The 18,212-nt window shown below is 32.8% G+C and overlaps 2 protein-coding genes across 3 annotated transcripts in view; one reads left to right on the top strand and one right to left on the bottom strand.

Moving 5' to 3' along the window:
* The window catches only part of LOC127732729 (uncharacterized), a 38,176-nt gene extending 37,331 nt beyond the window's left edge, over nt 1-845 (bottom strand). Inside the window, exon 1 of the mRNA XM_052241921.1 lies at nt 682-845. The gene's annotated coding sequence lies outside the window, so the exon portion shown is untranslated. The remainder of the gene's footprint in view (nt 1-681) is intronic.
* A 203-nt stretch (nt 846-1,048) lies between these two features.
* The window catches only part of LOC127732713 (uncharacterized), a 35,914-nt gene continuing 18,750 nt past the window's right edge, over nt 1,049-18,212 (top strand). For both annotated transcript variants that reach the window (XM_052241894.1, XM_052241893.1), the window contains exons 1-8: nt 1,049-1,097; nt 5,115-6,751; nt 7,217-7,350; nt 9,347-9,430; nt 10,658-10,725; nt 11,228-11,296; nt 12,675-12,803; nt 14,247-14,356. In XM_052241894.1, the coding sequence (XP_052097854.1) occupies nt 1,050-1,097; nt 5,115-6,751; nt 7,217-7,350; nt 9,347-9,430; nt 10,658-10,725; nt 11,228-11,296; nt 12,675-12,803; nt 14,247-14,356 (2,279 nt within the window). In that variant the 5' untranslated portion in view covers nt 1,049. The remainder of the gene's footprint in view (nt 1,098-5,114; nt 6,752-7,216; nt 7,351-9,346; nt 9,431-10,657; nt 10,726-11,227; nt 11,297-12,674; nt 12,804-14,246; nt 14,357-18,212) is intronic.

Here is an 18,212-nt window from a genome sequence, read left to right as displayed (position 1 = left end):
TAAATTTGTGAAAAATTATTACATTTCGACATTAATTTCACTAACGGGGAAACAGGGTATATAGTAATTTGTGTATATTTGAGAAGAGGGTGAGTTTTAAATCAGGTTAAACACAGGCTACTTTCTGTTTTAATATTTCAACTCTTGTGGTTTTATCCATATATTTTCTTTCATAATTCATATAAACTTCACTCAAACATTCATATGGACTTATGGCTCAACGGTTAAATAGTTTTTTTTATTCATTAATCTTAAAAAACTAACAAATGAGTAGTGAATTTTCAATAAAATAACAATTTGATTTACTATTCAAATATGACAGTCATTTTTTTTATTCTTAAAATAAATAGATGCAAAAAAGAACAATTAATTTATATTCAATTAAATTTTCAGAAAAAACTTTTTCCGTAAATTCCAAAATTTTATATTAATTATTTTGCTTAAAAAGATGTGCACATAAGTTCAACGTCCAATAGATCATCCAACGTGTTCTCCTTTAGTATCGTCACATTTCATTCATATATTGCCTTCGAAATATCCTTTTATATCTTCTCTTAACTTTTTTCAGCTAAAATTTTCTATGTGGCTTCACTTAAGAAATAATTTTATATCTCATATAATATTTAAAAAAAAATGAATAGAAATATTGTACATTTTGTGCAAATATGGAATAAATCAAACCTGTTTTCACCAGGCCCTAGTCGTTGATTATCATGGTACGATACATCATCATACCACATTCCGTAAAATGGACATCCCACCCGTCATTTGGGTAGCCAGTGTCCCTATTCCGTGACCTTTCTGGCTTGTTGCAAATGGCCAGTCAACAGCAAATAATTATCTCCCTTCGTAACGTAATAAAATAAATTGTATATAATGTTTGAATTCAAATCCTTAATTTTCCTTTAATAGGTAGATTAGATAAATTCCATTTCATACAGTTTTCTTATATTTTTTTTGTTTTGAATCTGCAATTGATATTTATAATATAGACAAAACATGAAGCTGATAACTCTTTTTCGTCGGAGATAAATTTTGAAGCGTCGAAAATGGCTGACGATGGAACCGGCAAAATCGAAAGCGCAGAACAAAGAACTGTAAATACAACCAAACAAATGGAAAGCTTTTTAAAACATTATGCTTTATTTAAAGTTATTTGAGACAAATTGTTTTTTATATGCTCACAAATGCATGAACAACGGATTTTCTCTGCGCTTGAACATTGTTAAACCTGTGACATGATCGCATATTTTAAAATTTGGATATTATATCCAAATTTAAAAAATTTTGGTTTGTTAAGGTTCATCATAATGAATGGGCAAACATAGCTTTGCTTACACCTCGAAAATTACTCTTGAGTACAGAAAAACCAGTACAGTTGGAAACGATTTAAGCTATAGCTTCCACTAGATATTTAAAAGTTAAACAGGTTGGGAACAACACCCCCCCCCCCCCCCCCAAATGAGGGATACCCCTTAACTGAGAGACTGTCCCTGAGACAAGGGGTCATTTTACTGTTGTAAAACAGAAAAAAGAAAAATTTAGATTTTTTAACTTAAAAAGGGAAAAATTTATTATATTTGGAACAACTTTTCTAAAAGAGGGGTCCACTTATTCTTAACCCTTTCGCCGATGAGTCCAAGTTTACCGGGAATCACGCTTCAGACAGCTGATGATGAGTCCCGTTTTACCGGGATCAGAATACCTCTTTTATATTTCCCGCTCAAAACAGTGCAAACAGGAGTTATCTTTCTTTGTTGAATACCCGGATGAAAGTGTAAACATGGCGCTTCCGTTTGTTGAAAACCGTGTCAAAATCAGAGGAAATTTACAGAATTTACGAGAATTTGAAATGAGGGAACATTTTTTTTGAAAGAATATGGAAGAATTGAAGCCAAACTAGTATACTTTTTTTACATAAAATGTCGTTTTATGTACAAAACACTTGGAATGGACATCGTTCAGTGTAAGGAATTTGTACAGCCTCATTAAATTTTTCAAAATTTTGCCGTTTTGGGTTAAAAAATTACGATTTTGGGTCAAAGAGCAGAATTTTGAGAATTTCACCTAGATAATGCCGAAAATTTGAAAATTTGAATATTTTATGAAGAAAAAATTATCAAAACATGAACAAAACTGTGAACATGGTGTTAGTGAATGAATAAAGACACAAATAACTACAGACAAGTTTTTATTGACTTTATTATGAAGATCTCCCACTTGAGTAATAGTAGCCAGGGAAGCCATCGTCTCAGAGTAGCTTCTGTCTGGGCAGCTATCGGTAAAAGGGTTAATAATAAAGAAGATATAAGCCCAGTATTAGGCCCAACTTTATTTTTGTTATTCATAAATGACCTACCTGAGCATGTCTCCTGTAAGGTTCGTCTTTTTGCTGACGACTGTTTACTTTATGAAACATCAAATAATATAAATGAGTCTCAAGCACTCCAAAAAAATCTATCAAGCCTTGAAAATTGGGAATCTGAATGGCAAATAAAATTTAATCCTGAAAAATGCTATGTCATAAATATTTCTAAAAAGTCCAAAACTAATTTATTTCTTTATAAATTACATAACCATGTACCTGAATCTGTCAAAGACAGCAAGTACAAAATGTATCTAGGAGTTACAATAAGCAATGATCTTGATTGGGGGCCCCATATTAATAATATAACTCCAAAGGCAAATAAAACACTAGGTTTTTTACGTAGAAACATGAAAAACTGTACACGTACACATCACTTGTGCGTCCGACCGTCGAGTACTCCTCACCAGTTTGGGATCTGTACAAACAAAGCCAAATAAACCAAATTGAGCAGATACAGTGTAAGGCAGCAAGATATGTTTTTAATGACTATAACGATAGATCATCAGGCGCTGTCACTGGTATGTTAAACAAACTAAAATGGGAAAACTTGCAATCCTGTAGAACAAAAGCTAAGCTTGTCTTGATTTATAAGATTAATGGGGGGTTGGTCGAAGTCACTAATGACGTCCTGACACAATCTGACAGGCGAACTAGAGGCCTACATAAATTTCGACATATATATACAAATAAAGACTTTTTTAAATCATCTTTTTTCCCAAGTACTATTGCTGTCTGGAACGATCTCCCAGAAACAATTTGCATGTCACCCTCCCTAGAATCCTTCAAAGGTGGTATCTCCACCTTAACATTTGAAGGTTCTAGTCTGGCTAATTAATTAGTGTATTTAAGCCACTGTACATAATGTGAATATGTTTAACATTAAGCTACAACTAATGTTATTTTAAATTGTAATTGAACTGTGGCAAATATTTTTATTTTATTATAACAAAATTTTCGACATCCATTTGCATGTACATAGCGCCACAGTTTCGGGATATTCCACATACCGGCACCGGAGTCTTTCCCGTACCAGGAAGAAGAAGAGGAATATAGCAAAATTCTTGGACCTGTTTTGACCATATAATACCAGTTAGATGTATAGTTCTTTGGGAAAAGTTTCTTCAAATAATATAAATATTTGCTCATTTGTACTAAGAAGTGGTTTTAAAAAAAAAAAAATTTTTATCAATTGAAATGTATCTCTCATAAAAGGGATAGTCATTACATTGAGGGGTTGTTCCCAACCTGTTAAATGCATTTTGTCTTTCAGAAAGATCAAATCTTTTTGGAATATGATGGGGACTTTTATCACTGCATATGATGGTAAAATAAAAAAAACACTTGAATTACATTTGATATTATTATACTTCACGTTAGAATGCCAGATTTTGATTGGCTAATACGAGGGAGATAATTAACTCTATCCCATGGCTCAGCGGGTGACATTTTTTTAATATCACCCTCTCATGCAGACCAATCAAAAATTGATAATTTAAAGGACAAGCATTGAATTTTTACTAATAAATTGAAAACAATAATAAAGTTCTACGTTATGTCCTCAGAGCGTCTTCATACACTGTCAAAATAAAAAATATATCATGCATCACTTCTGTTGTTTTTCTAATAACTGTAATGTGCATGTGACGTCAATAATGATAGAACATTCAGTATAATAAATTAAATAACACATAGCTGAGAGGGTGATAGAGCAGATTGGTACCCCTTGATTGGCTTCACCCAGTTGACAATGTTTTCTTGGGGTAACAATCTGCTCTATCACCCTTTCAGCTATGTGTTATTCATATACTGTCAACTCAGTTACACCGTTAATTTGTCTTTTGTCCTAATATACTTTTCAATCAATACAATACAATTGTTACATGAGAGGGACATCTCACAGATCTAACATGTCTAACCCAATTTTGTTTATTTTTACACCTTCTGCAGGAACAAATAATAAATGTTTAAGACTATATATCTGTAACACCAAAATGGGCAACAATTTGATATCTGTTATTTAAAAAAGGAAACACATGGGTCCTAACATATGAACTATAAATCCAGGTGTGATCAGAAGATAGATCAGATGTATGCACAAGACTTTCTTGTTAAGGAATATCATGCCATCAACTCTGAGGTAAAAGCTGGTTATGGGCCAGGTTGGGTGTTAGTACATGTAGTTGTATTAAAAAGATAAAAGAAGGACATGTGGAAGGATTTCAATGAGACAACTATTTACCTAAAGGCCAAATGACAAGGATGTAAATTTTATACTATAGTATAATTTTCAATGAGCAAAATACCTGCATGTTTAGTCCCCTTAACTGAGAACAGTGGTGTAACATTAGAACAAACTGTGACACTGGTGGAAAAGGACTTATACATCAGAACTCTACTAAGCACAAACAACAAAAGATCAAAATACAGAGTACTTTACTGAAAGTTAGTTAAAAGTTGAATTTCAATTGATAAATATACCATATGATAAACAGACCATAAGGTCAGATTTACCTTGCATATATCTTAGAATGATGGAATTTGATTTTGACAAAATGAAAATTTCCATCAAATCTCAAAACACTGATTTCATGATACACTTTCTACCATATAGCTAATTAGCTGAAAATATCTGTACATGTACATGTAGTTCAATAATAGTAAATGATGCCTTGCCAAAATAAAGCTTAACTACTTATCATAACTAATATACATGTAGACTTATATAATTTTTTCTTATCCTTTTAAGGATATGAATATACCAGAAGGTGATGAAAAGGTTGAACAAAAAGGGATGGAACAAGATATCCAGAAAGAAAATGAGACCTCTGTAGCAAGTTTGAAAGTTGATATTGAATCTGAAAAGTGTCTGGAAAAAATATCAAAGCCTGAATCAAATATAGAGGAAGAGACACTTGTTGACATTAGTACTGATATAACAAAAAGTAAGAAGGCAGACGAAATAAAGGACTATGATTGTTCTGAAAAGGAATGTGAACAAGTACATGTTACTAAAGAACAACCAAAATCTGATTTTGGTTTATCTGAAAATGCGCAAAAAAGGGAAATCCCTGATCCTATTACTTTACAAAAAACTACTAATGTAAATCCTGGTATGGATATTGAGACCACATGCTTGAGTACTGTTGATAAAACCAATATGAACGCAGTCACAGACAGTGATAATATTTATATTGCTAATAAAGTTTCTATTGATACTGAATCAGATCAAGATGAATCTGAAAATACTGACAGTAGAGTTACTGTGAAAAATGACAACCAAGAAAATATAAACATTCCTGAAATGTTTGAATCTACTAATGAGACCAGATCTGAATTAAGGCTTTTAGGGAATAATGACATGATACAATCTAAAGAAAGCACTGAACGTGTAAATGTAGAACTATCAAAAACCTCAGAAAATAAGGAAAAGAAAAATGCTGTTGATAAGAACAGTTCAAAAGTTGTGGATTTACAAGAGTTGGGAGCTTCAAATCAGACTGACAGCCCATGTACTACTTCTAAAAAGGAAGAGTCTGATGGTCATTTGAGGGATATAGAAAGAGGGACCCACAATTACTCTGAATCACACGATAACAGTGAAATTTCAAAGGAACAAGCTATTGTAGCAGACAAATCTGTAGATGATATTTCTAGTGATCAAAATAAATTCCTACATGTAACTCAATCTGATGTACAAATGTCAGCAACTTGCTCTAGTAAAAATATAGAACAAGATTTATCAAATACTTCTGGTTCTGTTAATGACCAAACTTCTAACAAAATTACTGTAAAGGATGTACAAAATGAAACTTTGGAAAATATAGCTAATTTGGAAAACCCAGTTGTGTCTGATAAAGACGGAGAAGAATCTGAAATGGAAATAGATAAAATTGTGTCAAAACAATCGGAAACTCAATCTTCAGATCATGGTGAAATAGACAAAATTGAGTTGAACCAATTAGAAACCCAATCTTTAGATCATGAAGAAAAAGATAAAATGGAGTTGAAACAATCAGAAAGCCAATTGTTAGATCAAGAGTCAAATGTTAAAGATCTTCAGTCTGACATATCAGATGATGAAGACAGCAGACATGAAACAGAAAACAATGGAGAACAAAATCTGAATACAAGGACTACAGTTGAGTATGATTCATTTTTGCTGTCAGAAGATTCATCATCAACTTTCATGCCAGAAAGAAAAGTTAATGGGATGGAGGTAGATGCAGCACTGATATCAGAGTCTAGTTGTTCAGAATATCCACCAAGCCTTGATACACCAGGGCCACCCACACCAGCTTCTTGTACAGTTGATACTGGATCCACAGGACCGACTCCTGCTAAAAGATCTCGACAGGGAAGTGCAGATACACCTCGTTACAAACAGTAAGAATCATTAGCTCACCTGGACAGAATGTCCAATGTGAAATATTGCCAGCATTTTTGTAAATAGGCAAGCATTGTGAAAACTAATTAATAAACATAAATGCGAAAATTTCAATATGGACTGCTGCCATGTTTACAAGTTTCATATGAGTTTTTGCTACCACTAAGTAAATAGGCAAGTCTGAAGAATAGTATTTCAAAATTTTAGATAAAAAAGTTTCATTTGAATAATGTTTATTAAAAAAGTCCTGGTGACTTTATATATTGCCATCTTGTGATAAGTAACAAGGTTTGATGAAAAACAATGAAAAATTTGAAAAAAAATTAGCACACCAACATGAAAAGATATACAAGTAGTAGATATATTTGGATGTTCATTCACTAATTTTCCTTAAAGATACAAGCAACATACTAATGTCTACATAATTTTATGACACCTGCATTGAGTTTTTTTCCATATTTTAGTCCAATATTTCCTGCCAGTAAATTGTTTGAATACCAGTGGTCACAGGATCAAGGTGCAGTAGCAGATTGGTTTTTTTTACAAGAACAACTCAGTGAATTTTTAGATGTTAAATCATTTAGAAGAAAATTTCCAGGTATATGTCATTTTATGAAATATCATTTGTGTTAGTAAAATTCTTTGTTAGAATAGATATATTTAGAATTCATCATATATATATGAATCACAACAAATTATTTTGACTGGTATATATTGATTAAAGGAATTACTACTTCTCAGGCATTGTTGAATATTTTCTATTCAAAATAGCAATGATTCATGACACTAAGGGGTGCCTTTTCTGGCGTCAGCAACATCAACAATTGTAAATGTTAGCGATTAGGTCACTTTAAGAGGAATAACTAATGATCAGTCAAGGATATTTTGTAGGCACTTGTATTAGCATTGGCAAATCTCATTTACATGGAGATTATTTGGCCCTTCATGTTTATTAGTCATGGTCCATTAACTTTGAAACTTTTGAAAAGGTTACATGTTAAAGTTTGTAATTGGGTCACTTTAAAGGGAACCACTAATGTTTAGTCAACCATATTTGGTTTTCAGTTGTTTTAGCATTGGCTCATTTCATTTCCAGAGTGAATATTTGGTCCTTCATTTTTGACTGAAACTTTTGCATAGTTTACAAGTCAAAGTGTTGCCATTTTAACTTCAACATTTGCATTCGTCTCTTTTAAAAAATAAACACAGGAAAGACATATCTCTGTGTCAACAGTTTATTGTCGAGCCTGCGACTTTTGTCGCAGAAAGATCGACATAGGGATAGTGATCATGCGGCGGCGGGGTTAGCTAATTTCTTAAAAGCTTTATATTTTAGAAGCTAGAAGACGTGGCTGCTTCATACTTTGTGTATAGATGCCTTATGTTACGAAGAAGTTTCCGTCTGTCATTTGTCCATTGTCCTTGACCTCATTTTCATGGTTCATTGACTACTTGAAAAAAAAGTCAACATTTTTTGTATTGTTAATTTCTTTCTTTTTATGAGTAATAGGATAACTATATTTAGTATGTGCGTACCTTGCAAGGTCCTCATGCCCGTCAGATAATTTTCATTTGACCTCGACCTCATTTCATGGATCAGTAAACAAGGTTAAGTTTTCGTGGTCAAGTCCATATATCAGATACTATAAGTAGTAGGTCTACTATATTTGGTATATGGAATAATTGTAAGGTGTACATGTCCAACTGGTAGGTGTCATTTGACCTTGACCTCATTTTCATGGTTCAGTGGTCAAAGTTAAGTTTTTGAGTTTTGGTCTTTTTTTCTAATACTATATGCAATAGGTCAACTATATTTGGTGTATGGAAATATTTTATGATGTACATGTCAGTCTGGCAGGTTTTATTTGACCTTGACCTCATTTTCACGGTTCATTTCTCAGTGTTAAGTTTTTGTGTTTTGGTCTAGTTTTCTTCAACTGTAAGCAATAGATCAACTATATTTGTTGTATGGAAGGATTGTAAGCTGTTTATGTCTGTCTGGCAGGTATCATCTGACCTTGACCTCAAATTCATGGTTCATTGGTCAATGTTAAGTTTTCATGGTTAAGTTTGTTTCTTAGATACTATAAGCAATAGGTCAACTATATTTAATGCATAGATTGATTGTAAGGTGTACATGTCTGCCTGGCATGGTTCATCTGACCTTGACCTCATTTTCATGGTTCATTGGTCAATGTTAAGTTTTCTTGGTTAAGACTGTTTCTTAGAAACTATAAGCAATAGGTCAACTATGTTTGGTTTATTGAATGATTGTAAGGTGTACATGTATTTCTCGTTTGGTTTATCTGACCTTGACCTCATTTTCATGTTAAGTTTATGTGTTACTTGTAGTAAAGCTTTATATTTAGGACTATCAACATAAAATCAATTGTTAGTAAAGAAGGCGAGACATTTCAGTGTGTGCACTCTTGTTGAATAATGAAATAAGAATTGTCATTTAGTATTTATAGATTATTAGTCATTGCATACAACATATGTTTTGAGAGTCCTGCTGTTTCATGTAAAATTATGAATACATTTTTTAAATTTGCTAACCATTATTATGTTCATTTTTAATGATCTTTAATTAAAAGAGCTAACAAGGAGACCAGTGGATATGAAAGAAAGAGAATATCTGAGAGACAGATTGGTTGTAACAGAAACACAATGTGATTTAGGTTTGTATAAAAGAGTGAGAAATTGTCTACCTCTGGTAATCTATATAATATACAATTAAGGCCCTCTGAGGAGGGGAATATCTGTTTTATTGTTTCCTTGTGTAAGGCATTGAGAATTTAAAATAAAAAGATGTTTTTTTTTGGTTTGTTTTCACTGTTTTAGTTTGTTAAAATATTCATTTGACTTCATTAATTATTCAAACAATGTTTTTACAAAGTTTAACAACAGAAATTCTATACCCAAGACATAGATTGCTAATTGCAAATAACTTTTAAATTCAAATGTTTTGAATGAAATAAATTTTTTAATTTAAATATTACTTGAAGCTGAACTGTTGACATCAATCATCAATAGAATGCAGAAGAAAAATAAATGTCCAAAATTATGACGATAAAGCTGGTGGTTAGAAAATATTGCATGGCTAGAAAAATAAATGTATCTGCACAATGAGTAAAGGAACAAGCCTTCAATACTGAAAATGTTAGAAATAAAACACATTTAAAAGTATCAAATTGGTAGATGGTGCCCGTTCTAAGGAAGACAATTTTGCTGACTGGGTGAAATAGTTCCTTTTTAAATGTGTGAACCTGTATTTAAAGACCACCTGTAGTAAGAGACCACTTTTGTCTCTTCCTTAAATGATCACTTAATACAAGATTGACTGTAAGAGCTTTTACTCGAAGCAGATAAAGATTAAAAGGAAAAGATTACTTCAATTGCTGTTAAAGGCTTGTAATAGAGTTAATTCTTTTTTAAGTGTGAAATTCAGACATTTTAAATGAAATTTGAAAATTTATCTTTATATTGACTTAGTAAGGAACGCAAGAAATGATACTGCATAAAATTATAATAGACCTGCAGGAAAATAATGCCATCATACAGCATTTGAAACGTTTGCAAAATGAATAAAAAGGTAACACACTTGCATTAGTGACAATACGCAATTCAATCAAAATTGATTTTAAAATTAGACTTTCCATTACTTAAAACATATGTTTGGCTTCCATTTCTTGAAACAAATTAAGAGTCAGTGATCAATGGGTAAATAAACAAGCATTCAGCTGATTACTGAAAAACATTCAGCTGTTATTTATAAGGTCAATTAGCTATATAACCCTCTAGGGACAATTTGAAATGATATCTGTTCAATTACAGCAAGTGATAGTCTTATATAACTCAATTATGATAAATGCAGATTTTATAGATTTGTTGAATTTTTACTGTAGGTTTGACCGCCGTAAGAAGTGAAGAAGTTTTAGATATGATGGCAAGGGATTATCCGGAAAAATATCGAGTTAGTATGCTAATACATTCAGAAAATAAGAAATATTCAAAGTTGAAATAAATATACCATTATGTTCAGGGAAATGAAGTAATCACCTATCTGAGTTTTTGTAGCTCAAAAGGTTCCAATTCATTAATTGTTATCTAGGTGTTAACTAAAACCAAAGTACAAATTTGATTTATATTTGTAAGAGTATTGTCAAGGGTATTATTTTCTGCTTAGATTATTTGAATTTGCCTCTTCCTTTAGAGGCTGCCACATTTTCCTTCCTTTTTACCTCTGTACCTCTCACAATTATTTACTGCTTAAACCTCAATCAGTGTGCTACTCTGTATCAATGACAATGATACGTTTTCAAAATATGAAGTAGTAAAGGGCCTTTTAAGGGCTTTTATTAAGTGCTTGTGTTGTACTGGAGGAAAAACAAAAGAACTAGATCCTTGCATATGATCTTGTAAGTGAAAGTTAAACATAATTAATGCTATGGTATTTGTTGTATTATCGTTCACAGCAATATAGTGAAGTCATCCATGAGAGGGAAAAACAGAAGAAGATTGATAAACATAAAGAATATGAAGTGGTATGTTTATAAATGACAAAATCATCAATGGGAAAGCTGCCTGTTTATATAGTGAATAGTGTCCTCACCTCAATGACTGAATGCTTTGGTTCTTCATCGTCACATGTGTCCACACCTCAATTACTGAATGCTCTGGTTCTTCATCGTCACATGTGTCCACACCTCAATGACTGAATGCTCTGGTTCTTCATCGTCACATGTGTCCACACCTCAATGACTGAATGTTCTGGTTCTTCATCGTCACGTGTCCACACCTCAATAACTGAATGCTCTGGTTCTTCATCGTCACATGTGTCCACACCTCAATTACTGAATACTCTGGTTCTTCATCGTCACATGTGTCCACACCTCAATTAGTGAATGCTCTGGTTCTTCATCGTCACATGTGTCCACACCTCAATTACTGAATGCTCTGGTTCTTCATCGTCACATGTGTCCACACCTCAATGACTGAATGCTCTGGTTCTTCATTGTCACATATGTCCACACCTCAATTACTGAATGCTCTGGTTCTTCATCGTCACATGTGTCCACACCTCAATTACTGAATGTTCTGGTTCTTCATCGTCACATGTGTCTACACCTTAATGACTGAATGCTCTGGTTCTTCATCGTCACATGTGTCCACACCTCAATTACTGAATGTTCTGGTTTGACCTCCATACAAGGTCAAATGCTTTTAAAGTATGAACACATTTTGTCTTTTAAGAACTAGCATGTAAAAAAGAATGTGAATCCATTACACAGTTGATCAAACCTGATGTTACTGTAATGAAAAGTAAGCAAATAACACACAATTTGTTGTAGCATAGTTTACTGTTACTAAATGATTTCCTGAATTGTCAGCTGATTGATATATTTGCTGTTTTTGCTACAATTAATTTAAAGTTGTTTTAACTGGATCTTTTGTTCTTCCTTCAATCTAACTGATATAGAGACAGTTAGTAATCCCTTGGCTTATTTAATTTTGTCCTGTTCTCAAAGCGAAATTTCCTGTTGAAGGTCTGTGGTTTTCCTAAGGCACTCCACTCATAAAAACTGACCGCCCCGAAATAGCCAACAGTGCTGAAAGTTGCGTTTAACTCCAATCAATCAATCAATCAATCAATCTCATTAGGTGGCTGTTCTGGTTTCTTTATTTTTTTTCTTCATTCAGAAATTTGCTGTTGATGTAAAGTTAGTCATTTAGGTTGTCTCTGCAACTTGTAACAAATTAAAGATGACTCGTTTGAGTTCTTGTTCATTATTTAAAGTCAAGAATTCTGACTATTTTTTTGTGGTAAACTTGTGTTGTGGGTGGGTGTCTAATTGATGTATACTATTTCTTTTTTCTAGTAACAATTTCAAAAAACATTTATAATTGGTTTAAACTTTTTAGCCAAAATTGGAAAAAGACAAGATGAAACTATACATGCAGAAAGCTATGAAGTCAGCATCAGAATGGAATGCAGGTTTTATTAAAGAAAGGAAGACAGAAAGAAGAGCTTATTTTGATCAACAAACCTTTGTAAGAGTACTGACAAGTTCTACAATATTTGTTCTTTAATTGAGAACATTTTCAACAGATAATAGAATAGTTACACAATTAAATTTTATTTAAAAAAATGATTCTTTGTTTTCAAATTAAAATCATTTTATAGAATTGATAAAAAACAAAAATTGACCCCCCCTTTTGGAAGAAAATATTGTGCTGGAGTTTCAGGTCATTGAATATAAAAATGAGAGAATAGATTTTTTGTTTGTTATAGTGTTTTTAACAAAAGTGCATGGATTTTGCTTACAATATCACAACCTGTAAATTAATGTTATTATCAAAATGTTGTTTTTTCTGATTTGCTGCTCATTGCTCATGAGTTATGGGACTTTAATCATAAAGGTTTTGATAATTTTGAAATTCAAGTTCTTTCTAAGTTTGATGATAACCAGATTGTCATTCATGGTTATGGAACTTTGTTTGTCGAAACAAGTTTCAAAGCCAAATTTTAATGTGTTTTTGCCCAATGTCCAGTTCATTTGACCTTTTTCTAACAGTCGCATGGATAATAAAAGCAACCTCACTTTCAATTTTTACAATTTTGAGATTAGTTTTATGAGGTATTGAAATTTTTATGGTTGAAATAAAGTGGAACAGGTGTATCATAAGCCCATTTCGTAGCTGTTATTGGAAACCTTTTATTATTGTGGAATACTATTTTCAGTAGATGGACAATAAAGAAATATATAATGTAACTTATCATTTTTACCTAAATACAAATGTACCACTTTCCTTGAAAATTTATTTTAAATATGTCATTATGAAAACCTCAAGTGTTTTTACAAATTTTTTGATGGGGAAGACTACTTATCCAAATAATAACGTTATAAGTGTGCTTGAAATTTTTATTTCCTGTTTACTACTTGATTTCTGTTCTGATTTCTTTATTTGTAGGATGGTGTTGAATCTATTTTTTTGGTAAGGGGAATTTTGTTTATCATTTTCCCTACATAAGTATCATTTTGCTAAGTCCTTTGAAAGTCAAATTTTAATGCTTTTTGACATAGGAAAGAATTGACTTAGAGTTATTTACCAAATCCAAATATTTTGACATGTCATTATTTGAAACAATTATGATTTCGATAAATAAAAACAAAATATCAAATTTATACATTATCAGTTCTTCTGCTCATAGATGTTAAAGTAAAATATTGACTCTCTCAACAAAATATAGACTTTTTATATTCTGATTTGCAGCTGCTTTTTTTATGATATCTAGGTAGAAAAACCTTATATTCTATACATATAAATTCATTGTAATAGCTATCTATGATCACATACACAGTGTTTTGCTTTGAAAACAGCTTTGTTAGAATATTATGTTTACTTTTTAGCAGCCAAATTAGGCATTCTCCTCTATCTAAAATCAAATGTAATTGTATTTTAAATTATAGTTATTAGAACATTTTTTTTTAGAACATCCACTTTCCTCTGAACAGATATAAGAAATTGTTACCTGAAGATACAAAAATCAGTGCATATCCAGTGGCTTTACTGCCAGGACAGTTCCAAGAAAGTTACAAACAGTAAGTTAATAAAGAAAGGTAGTGGGCATTATGAATTAGAGTAGTATATCTACTACTGTAGACCTTGCTTGAGCAATCTGGTATGGACAATTACCTGGTTTTCATGTTTGTTTGGATATTTGCCCTCTGGATGGATCAGTGAACATTATCTTTTAGCCAAATTGTGATTTTAACCTGTTTGCACATCCATTTCATATTCAACAGATTTTTTTTAGTCGTGCATGAATCTTTCCTACAACCAGATACTATTATTGTCCCCTGTGCAACGCAGCTTCTGTCCGCCCTTGGAAACATTAATTATATGGAAAATTGCAAAGTTAGCCCTCTCATGTTTACAATTCTTGCCAGATTTTTATGAAACTTATATTTTAGGTTTATATCAGCAATGTCTCTGACGAGTTTGAAAATCAGTGCCGATTTTAAAAGAGTTATGCCCCTTGGAAACATTAATTATATGGAAAATTGCATTATTAGTGCTCTCATGTGTACAATTCTTGCCAGAATTTTGTTCCGCCTTGACGGAGTCCAAAAGCGAGACATAGGTATGCTGTTGTCGGCGACGGCGGCGTCAACAATGTATTAGTTTGTGATTAGGTCTAGTTCATGGTGAACCACTAGTGGTAGGTCAGTGATATTTGGTCTGCAGTTGTATTAGCATTGGCACATCTCATTACCATGGAGATTATTTGGCCCCGCCCCCTCATTCATGGTCTATTGACTTTGAAACTTTTGCTTAGTTTTCATGTATTAGTTTGTGATTAGGTCAGTTTAAGGGGAACTGTTATTAGTAGGTCAATGATAATTGGTATGCAGTTGTATAAGCATTAGCACATCTCATTTCCATGGAGAATATTTGATCCTTATCCCTCAGTCATGGTCTATTGACTTTGAAACTTTTACTTAGTTTACATGTATTAGTTTGTGATTAGGTCAGTTTAAGATGAACCACTAATGTTAAGTCAATGATATTCGGTATGCAAATGTATTGGCATTTGCAAGTTTCATTACCATGGAGATTATATAACCCCACCCCCTAATTATGGTTCATTGACTTTGAAACTTTTACATAGTTTACAAGTTAATGTTTGTGTTTAGGTTTGTTTAAAGGGAACGACTTATGAAAAGTCAATGGTATTTGGTTTGCAGTTGTATTAGCATTGGCACATCTCATTTCCATGGAGATTGTTTAGCCCTGTACCTTCAGTTATGGTTCATTGACTTTGAATATTTGCATAACTTACATGTTAAAGTATACATTTGCATTATCAAAATAACAAATAGGCGAGACATATCTCTGTGTTAACAGTTTATTATGAAATTTATATTGTACGTTTATATCAGCAATGTCTCGAAAGAGTTCAAAAATCAGTGCCGATCAACAATTTTTAAAAGAGTTATGCCCCTTGGAAACATTATATGGAAAATTGCATTGTTAGCGCTCTCATTTGTACAATTCTTGCCAGATTTTTATGAAACTTATATTGTAGGTTTATATCAGCAATGTCTCGGACGAGTTCGAAAATCAGTGCTGATCAACTATTTTTAAAAGAGTTATGCTCCATAGAAATATAAATGATATGGAAATTTGCATTGTAAGTGCTCTCACATGTACAATTTTTGCCAGATTTTAATCAAATTCATATCAAAGGTATATTACAGCAATGTCTTGGACAACTTCGAAAATAAGTGCAGATAAAATATTTTTAATGAGTTTCCCTTGGAAATATTAAAAATATCGGAAATTGTGTCAAGTCTTCAACTCTCTAGTAAGATAATTTTAAAAAGTTTTAAAGATAAAAAAAACATTTTTATTTAGTCATTGCCCTTGAACAGAACAGATAAAATATGTGCAATGCGGGGAACATTGGAACTTTTATTAAGTTTGACTGAAAGAAGATGATGGGTATATCTCAGCGAGACAGCTCCCAACAACATGAATATCCAAAAGACATTGATAGGTCAACACACAATACAGTCTTTTTTAAACAATAGACAGATGTCTTTTGTAATTTTTTTCAGTTCATTTGTGACAATTATAGACAATTGATGGATCAGCATAATTACTTTCCTGAAAGAGAACAAACATTTACACTTTTTAGGGGAGAGGGAGAAGTCCAGCTGTAGCAAACAAAACTGATTTTCATGCCCCATTTATGGGTATTATGTGTTTCGGTCTGTGTGTCCATTTGTCCGTCCATTCGTTCGTCCATCCGTCTGTCCGTTCGTCCTTCCCTCCGTCTGTCCCGCTTCAGGTTAAAGTTTTTGGTAAAGGTAGTTTTTGATGAAGTTGAAGTCCAATCAACTTGAAACTTAGTACACATGTTCCCTATGATATGATCTTTCTAATTTTAATGCCAAATTAGATTTTTGACCGCAAATTCACGGTCCACTGAACATAGAAAATGATAGTGCGAGTGGGGCATCCGTTTACTATGGACACATTCTTGTTAATTGTGATGTCACTACAAACTATGACTTGCACACTCTAAACCTATAATGAGTACTTATTCAGATAAGAATTTGTACATTTGCATTCTTCTTATAAAAAATGTACTCCTGAAATGGCAGTGTATAGCAAGTTTTGCTGAAATGGCAGTGTATAGCAAGTTTTCCTGAAATGGCAGTGTATAGCAAGTTTTGTGTTAGTTTGCCTGTTTGTTCATCAGTCTATCTGTACTTTGTACCAAGGAGTAGTTTTTAATGAAATTTCTGAAAATCTCTATTACGGTATACGATGGAATTATCTCATAAACAAAGTTTAGGGGATATATACAAATCACCATGTCCATCTGTCTGTCCGTTTGTCCCGCTTCCTTTTCGGTACACAACATTTGTACTGTAAGACAAAGGTTAATCAAACTTGGTATACAGTTGCATCATGGACTAGGGGGGTGTCACATACCAAAGTCAGGTCACTATGATCTTGACTTTGACCTTTCACCCCTATATTAGTAAAACCTTGTACAATTCGTGTCTGGCTCATTACTTTTGTACTGTAAAACTTAAGATAACCAACCTTAGTATGCAGTTGCATTATGGGATGGAGATGTGTACTGAAGTCAGATCACTTTGACTTGAACTTTGACCTTCGACCACTATGATAGTAAAACCTTATCCCATTTATGTCCGACTCATAACTTTTGTAATTTGCAGTTGCATCATGGGCTTGGAGTGTTTCTTATATCAAAGTCAAAATCTCCAATTTTGAAGATGACCTTTGACCCCTAAAATAGTATCATATCTTTTGTACTGTAAGACTTTTGGTTTACCTAACTTGGTATGCAGTTGCATCATGGGCTTGGAGTGTTTCAAATACCAAAATCTGGTCACTCTGCCCTTTGACCCTTATGATATTTAAACCTTGTATGATTGGTGTCCTGGGTATAACTCTTGTACCATAAAACTTAAGTTGACCAAACTTGGTATGTTGATACATCATGGGATGGGGGTGTGTCATATATCAAAGTCTGGTCACTCTGACCTTGAATTTGGCCTTTGACCCTATGATAGTAAAACATTGTCTGATTTGTATTTGTGGCAAAACTTTTGTGCTGTAGCACATAGATTGACAAATCTTTTTATGCGGAAGAATCATACTGACCTAGACCTTGGCCTTGACCTTTGGTTTCTGAATTTACTGTATACAAACCTCAGACGTTGTTCCTGGGTCAGTACAATTCATTTAGATTGACCTATCATTAACCATGTGTCAATCTAACACAGAGGCAATGATTGTTCAAAATGAATGGCTGAAAACCAAAAATCTCAAAATGTATGCCTAATATTGAATTTCACAGCAGCAACTAAAATGCAAATTTGGGGGTATAAGTCCTGCTGTGTGGACAGCTCTAGTTTT

This window comes from Mytilus californianus, unplaced genomic scaffold, assembly GCF_021869535.1.
Source record: "Mytilus californianus isolate M0D057914Y unplaced genomic scaffold, xbMytCali1.0.p SCAF_26, whole genome shotgun sequence".
NCBI classification, from domain to species: Eukaryota; Metazoa; Mollusca; class Bivalvia; order Mytilida; family Mytilidae; genus Mytilus; species Mytilus californianus.
Note: the sequence above shows the minus strand (reverse complement) of the source record. Positions and strands in the feature narration are given on the sequence as shown.